Below are 13,322 nucleotides of genomic sequence, written 5' to 3' on the forward strand. Positions count from 1 at the left end.
GGTCCAGGTTCAGTTTTACAGGGGCACTGGCCCCCGTTGGCCCCTCCCCAGAACCGCCAGTGGGAACAAGGAGAAAAGATGCAGGGAATATGTAATGAACCAACAAAGAGAGGAGAAAACAGGGAAACTAATCACACACAGGGTAATCAAAGACAGGTGTGACAACAAGACACAGAGGGAAAGCACAGGAAGTTAGACTAGACTAGACTATTCACACTGGGACACTACTTCAAAATAAAACAGGAAACACACAAGGTCAGAATTACAAAATAAGTACAAGCACTTTATGGTTTTATTACAGAACTGTTTATAGTACATCTGCTTATCTTCGGACCTCCTCCTTCAAAAGGAGGTCAGACAGCCGGAAGTTAAAGCTGCAGGAGCTGAGGGATTAGACTGGTATGGGCTCCAGTTCAACGCTTCCTGCATGACCACAAGCTTTTCTGCGCTTACACGTATGTAGAGTTATTTCAGAAATGTATCTTCAACTGATAATTATGTATTGACAAATAAGGCTTCTTAAAATGTTGGTTTTTTTATTGCTTATTTGAAGTGTTTGATGTTATCTGTTAACTTCCATGAGTCACAGCTGACTTTGTATGGCCATTAAAGTGCGACACAATAGATACAACTTCAATGTTTCATGCAGCAAATTGTTCATCACCATTGAGCTCTTTGATTTTAATTGATTGAATAATAATGGATGTATTTTGTTAAATCATATTTGATGTGATTGTGTTCCAAACTCTCTTAGCTCTTAGACTTTTACTGATTTAATCCCTGAACATGTTCCTGATGGTTGGAACATATTCTTACATTTTCTACATTGTGTCAAAAGGATAGATTTCAAGTGCTAGTGCTAAAAGAAAGACACATTTCAGGTGCTCTGCTATCTATTTGGCTTAATATTTGTTGCATCATTGAGTCACAGATTAATTTGACATTGTTGATTCTTCTTTTTGAATATTTAAGATTATTATTGCTGTGGCTCTCAGCTGCTGATAACTTGTGTAGTCTAGTTGTCTCCCAGTCCAGTAGGTGGCGACAATGCACAATGATACTGGTCTTGATTGAACCATACATTCAGAATGCTGGGCCACAGTTGTCAGAGGAGATGGTGATTGGTCCTGAGGAGACTAGCTGAGAAGCATTATGTCTCATTTGTCATGCTGTTTTTTTTTCATTCAAAAACACCCTAAAATATGTTTTCAGGAATCAAAGATGCGTTGCTTGGAAGGACTGTTTCTCAAAGCTCTGGTTTTCCAGCATGTTGTCCTGTTCCTGTCACACACTTCTGAAGGTAACACATAAAGCATCATTACAGAATTAAATGCTTGTAAGAATTAGACTTTAAAAAACATACATAAACAGTGATCATCTCAATCAACTAGTTTTAAGATATCAACGTTCTCATGTTTTTAATTCTGATTTGTTGTTGACAGAACAACATGAGGGTTAACTTTAAATGTGACATTTTGTGTGATAGGTTAGATTTCATGTTCCAGTCACTTTCCTCTAAGGTCGTTCTGAGGGGGGGTGATAAACCTCCCTCAGTAGTAACAGCCTTAGTTGGTGAGGATGTCCTCCTGCAGTTGCAGATTGTTAGCCTCATTGGCCACTGTAACATATACTTAAATTAGGTAGAATTCATCACATGCTTTGCGTTTATTGTGCATTGCAGTTTGCAAAGAAAGGCAAAACATGAATACAATTAATGTTAACAAGCCACAGTTCTGTACATTTGAGTAAGTTGCAGCTGCAGGATTAAAGAATCCTTTTCTTTTCAGGCCAATTCTGGGGAGCTGGACCCTCTCAGACCATATCAGCATTAGTTGGTGATGATGTGATCTTGCCATGTCGCCTTGAATCTGCAGCAGATGTTTTTTACAAAAGTGTGGAGTGGGGGAGACCAGACCTGGAACCCAGATTTGTCCATGTGTGGCATGAAGGCAGAGACTTTCTGTCTAACCAAAATCCATCTTACAAAGGAAGGACATCCGTGTCCATCGAGAAACTGAGACGTGGAGACCTCTCACTGAGCCTGTCTGCAGTCAAACACTCTGATAATGGAATATACAGATGCTACTTTCCACCACTCAGTAAAGAATACAATATCAAGCTTGTTGTTGGTAAGTGGCAGGAGAGTTGGTGAGGTTTTAATATGCATGTTTTACATAAATCTGACACTCTCCATGATATTTATTTGAGCTGCTCCACTTGTGCTGTAATGATTCAGTTGTTTGAAAGATCATCAAGTTGGACAAGTCCTAAATTGCTGCTGGTTTGACCAACCTAGTTTAGACAGTATCCTAGAAAATGCTGCAGCATAAACACTTGGTAACACCACTGGACAGCTAATTGTAATGTCCCAACAGACGTCTCTGATGTTGTACTGCAGGTCCTAGATCTCTTTGTCCACCCCCCTTTATAAACTCAGATCCTTTGTTTGGTTATATTTTTATTTTCTCCTCAATCATCAGGCTCCGTCTCCTCGGCTGTGGTAACCGGGGTGAAATTGAACAGCACTGTTGTGGTTGTACAATGCAAGTCTAAAGGCTGGTATCCAGAGCCTGAGGTGTTGTGGCTGGACAGTGAGGGAAACCTCCTCCCTGATGGATCTACAGAGACCCTCAGAGGACCTGATGATCTCTATACAGTCAGCAGCAGAGTGACTGTGGAGAAGACAAACAGGGACAGCTTCACCTGTAGAGTCCAACAGAGCACCATCAACCAAATCAGAGATATACACATTCAGATTCCAGGTGAGTATTTCCACTTGTTGATTTGTTTTCATGATTTTTTTAATGGTTTAATCAAATGTCTTTTTTTCTAGGGCTTATGTCAGAAGACTACTCTTCAAATTCTACCGCTCGTATCAGCATTATCTTAGCTGCTATCTTCATATGTGCTGTAGCAGTGATCTTTATTGTCTGGAAATGGAAACAGAACAAAAAAAGTAAGTGATGAATACATTTAATCTGTTTCAAAATGATAACATTTCTTTAAGAATCCATGGGATTTGTAGTGGGAAAAAATGTGAGACTGACTGCTGGTAAAATATATAATGTCATAAAATTTTTATTTTTTATTACAACTGTCATTAGTTTAGAAAAATAAGCTAAATTAAAACACAAATCCTAACTCTTCAACTGGAAAAAATGGTGAGTCTCTTTGAGAGATCCCAACTAAATGCGTATGAGTGACAGGATTCATCTTAACATTGCAGTGAGGATTTCAGAGAGAAAACAAAGACAGAGAGGGAAAGGCAAGATCACAGAAACTGTTTTAACTCAAGGTTTAATCAAAGTTTAAGTTAGTAACAGCAGTCAAGATCTAAAGTAGTTAGATAGGAATCTTTCTCTGAACATATTTTTGTTGCAGACAATTTCCTAATATTCATACATTTATCAGCATCATAGGTACAATCTCATATGACCCTTTGTTTTTTAAAATAAAGAGGATTACCTTGGAGTTTAACAATACTAACTTTATAGCAGTATTTAGCTCCTATTCATGTGAGCTAGCCTAACACGTGAAACAACAGATTCTATTGATTCTAACCCCCTTTTTTAAGTGTAAACTGTACTTGTTGAGTGTCATCATTTCAAATGTGTAACTTGCTCCTATGTTCATACAGAACTAACACACTTCAATGAAGACAAAGAAAGCACAGTTCAGAAAGATCTGCTTCTGCAAGACATCAAAAACAATGAGCGTGACCGGGTGGTGAACACATTGAAGGAGCAGAGGAAGATTCAAGACATGTTGGAGACACAGAGGAAAAACTTGGAGGAACAAAGAAAGAAGCTGGTGAGTTTCATAGAAGAACTCAAAGCTCAAGAAAATCAGATGGGGACAAATATCATAGAAACTGAGAAGAAGCTTGAGGCAGCTAAGAAGGTAGCAGAACAGGACAAAGGAAAAGGAAACTTTGAACTGATGGATATTATATTAGAGGCCAAAAAACAGCTGCAGGCCCGGAAGCACAAAGATAGTGAATTGATAACAGGTGTATGGATACTACTGAATGAAACAGATAAGTTGCATCAAAACTTAAAAACTAAAATATCTCCAGAAGAGAGAAGTGATGATCCTAATCAGAAAAAGACAGAGTCGCCGGAGTGTGATGAAAAGGGAAAGTGAGAGTGAAGTTAGACTCACAGGCGGGAATGCGATGGAGAGTCAATTTACATTTTATCAGTTGTGGTTTCTTTAGTTTGCTCGCCTCAAAACTCACTTTTTAACATTTGAGTCCTGTAGTCCTGAATATGTTTCCATTCCCAATGCTGTGTTTACCTTTATGTTTGTCTCATCTCTTTTTCTTAATAATTGTGTTTTTCATGTATTGTACAGCACTTCAGTCAGCTTCTGCTTTGTATTTAAATGTGCTTTATGAATGAAATTGACTTGACTTATAATACTGAATTATTGATTGAAGCATTTTGTTTCATTGTGTTGGATTTGCTGCAGAGTTTATTCTGCTTTCTTAAAATTAGACTGTAAAAGTTGAAATGTGTCTTTTAAGTAACAAAGATTAAATATAACCTTTCACCTGGCTGCCCCTTTTCCAAGGCCAAAATACAGTCGTTTTTCATCTTTGCTTTTTGTGCTGTAATCCAAAGAGGTATCAGAAATCTTTGTGTTTTATATGTTTCCTTAGTTATACATGTCCAGGTATAAATAAGTAATATTTGTATATTTCTGTGTATGTAATCTGTTTGTGCAGTTTGTGGATTTCTTTTGTGTTATGCAATAAACTACAATGAAATACAATCACAAAGCAATTCTTGATCTTCACAGACCTATAAACATACAATCTCTCTCTCTCTCTCTCTCTCTCTCTCTCTCTCTCTCTCTCTCTCTCTCTCTCTCTCTCTCTCTCTCTTCATAGACTTAATGAAACATGAGTCAGTGAAGGGAGGATATGCTTCCTCTTGCTGCCCATTTGTCCTATCATACTCAGAGAATTTCCATGGTAGCATTTCAAGTCTTATTATATCATAATTTTTAAGATGGAGATAGAGACAGAGACAGATATTTTGAAGTAGTAAAGAAATATTAATTAATTCTCTATGTTGCATAAGCATTTATGTGTATTTATATTTTTGTTCAGCAAATGAATAACTAGTTCTTCATTTACTCACCAGCACAGGATCATTACAGATGATTTTTGAGATTAAGCCCTTCAACAACCATAAAGGACAGCAGATACTTTGACACAAGGAACAACAAATATCACAGTAAAATACATTATAAGTGTAATGTAATATGCAAGTCATTATCTTTCTGATAGAATTGTTAATGAATTACAGAATACATTATATTGACAGAAGGCAACCACCTTTATGGATGAGGTCAAGGTTTAGAAAGTTTTTTTTTATTGAAGGACTTCGGCAGCGATCAGAGTCAGAGTCATCGTAGAGCAGCAGAACAGCTTCAAGATCCAAGAACAAACTATTCAAACACACAAGAGGTATGTTTTTACCATGTATTTATTAAAATATAAACTGTGCTTTATACAGTTCAAGCTCTATTCAAGTGGTTAGGTACTGTCAAAGATTATCAAAACAAAGTTCCACTTACTTCTTTCTTTTTTTTGTAGTCATTCAAAATGTCTGATTCACAAATGTACTGAATCCTGTAAGAATGTGATACATCGCTGGTTATGTCTTAACTGTGTTGCAGGTAACTTACTTAATTACTTATAGCTTTAAAACTTGGTTACATACCAGCATATCTTTCATTGCTAAAAGAGATTAACTGACAAACTGCATGTATGGAGGTATATTAAATCATTTTAATGGTTAAACTGTTTAGAGTACTTTGTGCACCTTTGGTGAGACTAGATTTCTCTCATTGCTTTCTTAGTTTGATAACCTCTATCTTATGTTTCATTAATGTTGCTTTGACAGAGATGCATTGCATTTCCTTTTAAGGTAGTGCTATTCAACACTGAAATACATTTGATCATCTCTCTGGGAACATATGTTTACAGTTACTGTTTATTTCCCTAGAACTTCAGGATGTCCTGCCTGTTTCATGGATTGTTCCATAAGACTAAGCTCAGGGGTTGCAGTGCTTCGGTTTTCCAGCTCACCATGATCCTCCTACAACTGGCAGACCTTTGTCGAGGTAACTTACTCACACGGTTCAGTCACTGGTTAGGTCAGCATGGAAATGGGGACAGAAGTTGCTTTATTTTGACTTATAGCACCAATCTGCAACAATCCAAACAATCTTCATTAGAAGACTGCAAAATTAGGACCAATGCACATTCACAGACAAATGCAAAAGTCAAAAACAAATGCAATTGTGGAAACTTGCAGAAAATGAAAAAACAAAGGAATAAAACAAATTAGAACACCTGTTTAAATGGCTAATGTGCATCAACTGCAGATAGGATACAAATCTAAAAACCCACACATACAGGTAACATGCAAAAGAAAAAACAAATCCAGACCTGACAATGGAAGTACTCCAGGCCTTTGGATTTACATCTGCAGCAAGTTCCTCCTAATTGCAGATTGTTAGCCTCATTGGCCACTGTAACTTATACATAAACGATGTAGATTTTATCACATACATTGCGTTTATGGTGCATTACATTTTGAAAAGAAAGACATAATATAAATATATTTCATGTTAACAAGCCTCAGTTCTGTACATTTGAGTAAGTTGCAGCTGCAGAATTAAAGAATCCTTTTCTTTTCAGGCCAACTCTGGGGAGCTGGACCCTCTCAGACAATATTAGCATTAGTTGGTGATGATGTGATCTTGCCATGTCGCCTTGAATCTGCAGCAGATGTTTTTTACAAAAGTGTGGAGTGGGGGAGACCAGACCTGGAACCAAGATTTGTCCATGTGTGGCATGAAGGCAGAGACTTTCTGTCCAACCAAAATCCATCTTACAAAGGAAGGACATCAGTGTCCATGGAGAAACTGAGACGTGGAGACCTCTCACTGAGCCTGTCTGCAGTCAAACACTCTGATAATGGAGTATACAGATGCTACTTTCCACCACTCAGTAAAGAATACAATATCAAGCTTGTTTGTCATGGCTGTGGCAGTGCCTTCTCTCCCCTGTTGTGTTAACCCTCCTCTCTGCCTTTGCCCCCTCCTTCCTGTGTGCTTGGTGAAGGTGTGGCTCAGGAGACACACCTGTGAGCGATCTGAATCAGCAGCACTACAAATACCTGGTCCTCCTGCCACTTCAGTGCCGGATTGTTCCTTCGCCACGGGTGATTATAATCGTCAAGTACTTAGTCATCAAGTGTGTCTAAAGATCAGAGTTTTTTCCCCTCATGCCTAACGTGCTGTGTTTTTTCTCTCCGTGTGCAGCGTTCCTCCTGCTACCTGTTTTTTCACCAGGCGTCTTGGAGCTGGCTTCCTGGATATTTTTGTTTTGCTTCAGTTGTCTCCACAATAAATTGATTGTACTCTTCAATTTGTCTCCGTCTCAGCTCCTGGGTCCCTCTGTTGAGAGCACACCCTGACAGAACAATCCGGCCACATGGACCCTGCTGAGACTGAACGCCTCCGTCAAGCCCTCTCCACTCAAGGAGCCATGGTTGGGCAACATGAACAAACCCTGAAGGAAGTTGTGGATGTTCTACAAGGGCTCTCTTCCAAGGTTTCCCAGCTTGGAGTCCACATGGACCAGGTGGCCAAGCAGCTCACGGTTCTCTCTTCTGGACCCAGCCTCCCTGCTCCTCCTTTGTCTCCTCCACCAGCCCCACCTTTTTTCTACTGCACCCTCACGTGAGCCATTCATTCCCATTCCTGCTAGGTTTTCAGGAGATCTAGGTAACTGTGGTCAGTTTCTCCACCAGTGCTCTCTTGTTTTTTTAGTCAGCAACCCCACACCTATCAGTCAGACCCTTCCAGAATAGCCTTTGTTATGAGTTTATTAGTTGATAGGGCAGCTCAGTGGGCAGCAGCCGTGTCACGCCAGGACTCCCCTGTTTGTCACTCTTACAGGCGGTTCTCTGCAGAAATGCTAAGGATTTTTGACCATCCAGTCAGAGGTAAGGAGATCGGTAACAGGCTCCTCACACTTCGTCAGGGCTCAAAGTCAGTTGCAAATTACGCAATAGATTTCAGGATTTTAGTGGCAGAGAGTGGGTGGGATGACATGGCTTTGCAGGGGGTGTTCACTAAGGGTTTAGCTGACAATATCAAGGATGAGCTGGCAGCTCGAGATGAGACCACCTCTCTTGATGATTTAATATCCCTAGCCACTAGTCTAGATAACCGACTAAGGGAGAGATGCAGGGAGAGACAAGCTAGTTTCCCTCCAGTTCCCCAGGCTCTTGCCAGAAGCCCCAGCACCCACTTAGTCAGTCCTTCTCCCCCACCCCCCATCCCTGAAGAACCTATGCAGCTTGGACGGATGGGGCTAACACCAGCGGAACGCCAAAGAAGATTCAGAGAGAGGCTCTGCATATACTGTGGACTCGCAGGTCATGTGCGAGTAAATTGTCCTGAGCTGTTAAACACCCAGGCTCATCACTCTTCAGGGGGGCGCTGATGAGCCGCACTGCCACCTCTTCTTCCCCCCTCTCGTCGTATCCATCTCCCGGGTTCTCTGCTATGGCCACAGCACAAGTCACCACTGCAGGTACTAATTGACTCAGGTGCTGATGACAACTTCATTGACTCTGACTTTGTACAGCTACAGGACATCCCTACTCTGACTCTTCCCTCTCCCAGAGAGGTTTTTGCACTTGACGGAAGACTCCTTGCCACAATAACCCATTGTACTGCTCCCCTTAACCTACTTCTCTCAGGTAACCATAGGGAATCCATTTCTTTCTTTGTCATTCCCTCACCTCTGTCACCAGTAGTTCTCGGTCTCCCTTGGTTGAGACTTCACAACCCACACATTGATTGGACCACTTCCAAAATTATCAGCTGGAGCGTTTACTGCCATTCCCATTGCCTCCACTCAGCTGTGTCTCCTTCTGGTCCCATGACACCCCCTCAACCAGCACCTACAGACCTGACTTCTGTACCCATCGACTACCACTGCCTCCATGACGTTTTTAGTAAAGACCGTGCCCTTTCTCTGCCGCCTCACAGACCCTACGACTGCCCCATTGACCTGCTCCCTGGAGCATCCCTGCCAACAAGCCGACTCTACAATCTGTCCCGACCTGAGCAGGATGCCATGGAGAAGTACATTAACGAGTCCCTGGCTCTTTGTCTCTCCCTGTGTTCATTTGTTCAAGTCCAAGTCCATCTGCTACAGAAAACCATCCATCGCTACAGTTTATATAATGACATATCTGTTTATAAAATACCATATTTGTATGCAGACACTTTGAGTTATCCTTTGGTTTAATCAGTCCTGAACGTGACTTGTAGAATGACATTCAAATGTACTCAAGATGCTAAACCGAGGCTTTCAATGATTTGCTCCTGAAAGAGAATCAAATAATACGTGACGTCTCTAACAAAGTTTACACCACACCTACAAGTGCAATGAGTTGATAATGGAAAAAGCTATGAATAAAGAATTAAATATTCTTGTTCTTTGCATTAGTGTCATGTTGTTTTTTTGTCTGACTCACAGATTAGCTGAAATGTTCCACATTTCTGAAATTGTTTCTTATACAAAGTTAATCATTTTCATTGTGCTTTTACTGTCACTATAAATAACCCAGGAGAGTTTCATATTAATAAGCTCAATTTCAGTTTGATAAGCACATATTGATGAACACTACCCTAATGTAGGCTTTTTGTACTGCTTTAGGAAAATGTATCTAAAATTGTGCTTCTGAATATTTAGATCAGTTACTTTTAAAAGTTAGTCATTGCATTTACACCCTGTATGTAGAGCACAATGACAAAGTACATTACATGACAGACAGGCAGGCAGGCAAGCAGGCAGACAGGCAGACAGACAGACAGGCAGACAGGCAGGCAGACAGACAGACAGACAGGCAGACAGACATCAAGGTAGTACTTCTCTGCCCTCTGCTGTACATCAGCTGCTTGTTAACAATGTACATAAGAGCTTCTTTTTTTTTTTTCACAAGTTGTATTCATCCCAAATTTGAGCACATGGCTCAACATACTTTAAAAAGAATGGGTCAGAGAACAAATGTTTGTTGACAAGCACAAAGTTACACTTGATTTCTAATATGTGACAGACCTTGATGACAAAATAGGCTTTAAGGTAATTGGAACACACACACACACACACACACACACACACACACACGCTGACCTTATCTGGCAACTAACAGTTGGAGTTAGAGAACTCTAGCTTTTTGGTTGGATGTAATAAAAGTCAATCAGTAATCAGATATGAGCCCAGACACAAAACTCAGGTGTGAAAGCTAGGGCACATGCACAGTATGAATGTTGCAGTGTTGAGAGTGTATGAACCAAGTGATGAACCTGACTGTGTTCTGAATCAGCCAACTCCTAAGCTCTATTTTCAGGTATGTGAAATAATTTTAAAGATTAGAAACAGTTATTGTGCATAAAAACTTGATTATATTTATTGAATTATTCTATTATTGCAGATCATTTCTTTTAAAAATGAGCTCTTTTATTTAAATGCCAAGCAATGGAAGTCAACTAACTCCCTGTCATGGAGAGAGTACAATTGGAAGAACTTGGTTAGGTTTTTTTATAACACCTGTACAAAAACATTCAGAGGGGCAGACAGCATGTTGGAGAGGGTGTGGGACTCGGAGAGCAAACCACCTTCATGTGTTTTGGAATTGTTCAGAGATTGAAAATTACTGGAAGTCAATCAGAGATAGTATGGAACAAGTTTTAAAAACTAAGATTGATTTATGTTTTCAAGTCTTGTATCGGGGTAAGATACCACCTCAACTTCTCGGCTTTTCCAGAGTGTACATGTTTAGAGTAATGCTGGTGGCCAGCAAAAAAGCCATAACGAAAAAGTGGTTGTGTCAGGATTCACCTGCATTAGTAGATTGGTTTAATGTGATGCATGACATTTTTGTAATGGAAAAACTAACGTTTACTCTGAGGCTCAAAAGTGATGTTTTGGATTAATGTTGGAAAGGATGGATTGAGTTCATTAACCCCCATAGAACGGATTTCAGGTCAAATCTACAGCTTTACTGTAACTCCCTTAGTTCACTGCTACACATGGACTGTTGTGTTTTCTTTGTTTGTTGTAATTTTGTCTGTCCTCTTTGTCTTTGTTTTTCTTGTGAAAAAAAAGTGATAATTTGAGAATGTGCTGTATAAATCTATCTTGAACTTAAATAAAAAGAAAATTGAAAAAAAAAAAAAAGAGCTCTTTTATATTTTACTGTGCAAGTCAACCAGTGCACTTAATGTCTTACTAAATGATGCTTCTTGTCTGTTTTTTTGTTATTTCAGATGATTTTTTATATCAAACATCTACTACTTGTGCTATTGTTGAATCCCTTTGTCTTTCTTGGGCTGTCTCTGGTGCGTATACATAATCATGTTTTAACTAGCAAGGCACAATTTGATTTCATCGTATTCCTATTATTTTGAGTTTACTTATTTTAAACTAACTTTACACTGTGGTATGAAAACTGTAATATACAAGTAACATAGTGGTTTGCTGGTCTTTGATTCTGATTTCAGATCAAAAACATCATGACTAAGCCAACCTATAACCTTAAAGAAGTCAGCGTCTTTATCATTTCATTCAGCATTTCATTCCTTCTATTTTCTTCATGGAGGGGAAAATGTCGAGAAATCAGTGAGTTGAACACTTTTAAACACCCTTTCTTAGATTAGCTTTATCCTTGCAGTTTCTGTAGTACAGCAGTGCATGACTTTCATTGTTTTAATAATAAACCTAATACTTCCTCCCTTTGTGTGTTTTCACTTTTGAACTTTTGCAAGAAGATCTGACATCCATTGACATAAGATAAATATTGAAAAACAAATAGAATGAATAATGAATAGAAGCTTAACTGGTTTTATTAAATACATGTTTGTAATCTGCAATGGAACTGTATATTGTAATGATTTATTATTTAGGCTAGAGGGCAACACGGTCATATTTAATGAAATTGTTCTTTCTCTCTTTTTGTTGTCTCAACATTCCTCTTGATTAGAAAACAAAATTGCAGCTTTGGAATGCAACATAAAGAATCTAAAAAAAGAATTAAGAGAAATAGCAATACGCAAGGAAGTTGAGCAGCAAAAGGATGCAAACCTGATGGACCTGGGATTCTGCATTGACAAGAGGATGATGGACAACCAGAGACTGTTTGCACAACTGGATCTCGAGAGTGTACAGGTAGACCTAGAGGAATTAGAGGAGAAGCTTCACAGCCTAGAGAGCGTCACTGACAAAACAGAAGAATACTTGAACAGGAAAAATAACCTGTTAGATGCCAAATGGAGACTGGAGACAAAAATTAAAGAACTGCAGAAACTGCTACGGGACACAGAGACCCTGCAGCGGAGTCTTACAGATAAGAAAGGTTTCATGAGCCTGACGGGGAGGAGGACCAAGTTTGAATTCATCTCAAGGGATCTTATTGATGAACTGAATAAGAAAAAGAAAGAGATGGAACAATTACAGTTTTCATGGTGGCTCATCATTTAAATGTATTTCTGTTTGTTTGTTTGTTTTTCTCCAACCACCTTGGTATGACAGCAGCTATATTTGTTTATTTTCTTAATCATGACATAATTGTTTTATATTAAATCTAAAGTGCGTATCTACATCAACTATTATCTGTGACAAAATGATCAACAGCCCAAGAACCAGCATATAGAAATACAGTATATACACACATATGTTTTAAGCCAGCTGTCTTTGAGCACGAGGAAGGATACACAAAAATACACCCTGGACTTGTTACCAGTCAATTTACAGGCAGACACATAGAGCAATAACCATTACACTCACATTCACACCTACCATAATTTTAAAAGAGACAAATCACAAAGGTCACAAAAGTGGGAGGTAGCCAGAGTACCGGAAGAGGACTATTTCAGAAAAAAATTAGAATACATTTGAAATTATTCTAACTTCACATTTGCATCAAATTACAGCGATAGTTAATCTTTGATGTAGTGAGCATTGTTTATGGAGTTGCAGCTCAATCTGAAGCGTACATTTGTCATGCTGTACCTGCTCAAAAAGATGTAGAAAAATAAACTCAGGTTGTGTCAATAAATTGAATGTAAGAGTGATATCTCAGTTTGAAGTTTGTGCGTAGACAATACATGTTTCCTGTTTTTGCATATTGAGGTACAGAATAAAGGGTGATATGTATAATAATAATAATAATAATAATAATAATAATAATAATAATAATAATAATAATAATAATAATAATAATAATAAC

General features: G+C 38.9%; 2 protein-coding genes and 1 long non-coding RNA gene across 3 annotated transcripts; all 3 read left to right on the plus strand.

The window, feature by feature from the left end:
- Positions 1-1,221: 1,221 nt before the first annotated feature.
- LOC117807755 (butyrophilin subfamily 1 member A1-like) lies at positions 1,222-4,143 on the plus strand. The gene is made up of 4 exons (XM_034677154.1): positions 1,222-1,300; positions 1,788-2,129; positions 2,481-2,762; positions 3,638-4,143. Exons 1-4 carry the CDS (start codon positions 1,222-1,224, stop codon positions 4,141-4,143), a joined length of 1,209 nt encoding a protein of 402 aa, XP_034533045.1.
- Positions 4,144-7,153: 3,010 nt separating this feature from the next.
- LOC117807472 lies at positions 7,154-9,535 on the plus strand. The gene is made up of 2 exons (XR_004629976.1): positions 7,154-8,617; positions 9,079-9,535. It is a non-coding gene; the product is annotated as an uncharacterized LOC117807472 (long non-coding RNA).
- Positions 9,536-10,349: 814 nt separating this feature from the next.
- On the plus strand, positions 10,350-12,902 carry LOC117807756. Its single transcript, XM_034677155.1, has 4 exons — positions 10,350-10,445; positions 11,365-11,436; positions 11,599-11,716; positions 12,078-12,902. The coding sequence occupies exons 1-4, from the start codon at positions 10,350-10,352 to the stop codon at positions 12,572-12,574; spliced, it is 783 nt and encodes a 260-aa protein (XP_034533046.1). The 3' UTR covers positions 12,575-12,902.
- Positions 12,903-13,322: the final 420 nt, after the last annotated feature.

The sequence above is a fragment of the Notolabrus celidotus genome, chromosome 23, assembly GCF_009762535.1.
Source record: "Notolabrus celidotus isolate fNotCel1 chromosome 23, fNotCel1.pri, whole genome shotgun sequence".
NCBI classification, from domain to species: domain Eukaryota; kingdom Metazoa; phylum Chordata; class Actinopteri; order Labriformes; family Labridae; genus Notolabrus; species Notolabrus celidotus.

Bases quoted from the DNA above. Each gene is read 5' to 3' on its own strand.
- LOC117807755 (XM_034677154.1), top strand. From the start codon at position 1,222: ATGCGTTGCTTGGAAGGACTGTTTCTCAAAGCTCTGGTTTTCCAGCAT. The intron at 2,130-2,480 runs GTAAGTGGCAGG...CTCAATCATCAG, and splicing joins CAATATCAAGCTTGTTGTTG to GCTCCGTCTCCTCGGCTGTG. The intron at 2,763-3,637 runs GTGAGTATTTCC...ATGTTCATACAG, and splicing joins TATACACATTCAGATTCCAG to AACTAACACACTTCAATGAA.
- LOC117807756 (XM_034677155.1), top strand. From the start codon at position 10,350: ATGCACAGTATGAATGTTGCAGTGTTGAGAGTGTATGAACCAAGTGAT. The intron at 10,446-11,364 runs GTATGTGAAATA...TTGTTATTTCAG, and splicing joins CTCCTAAGCTCTATTTTCAG to ATGATTTTTTATATCAAACA. The intron at 11,437-11,598 runs GTGCGTATACAT...TTCTGATTTCAG, and splicing joins TCTTTCTTGGGCTGTCTCTG to ATCAAAAACATCATGACTAA.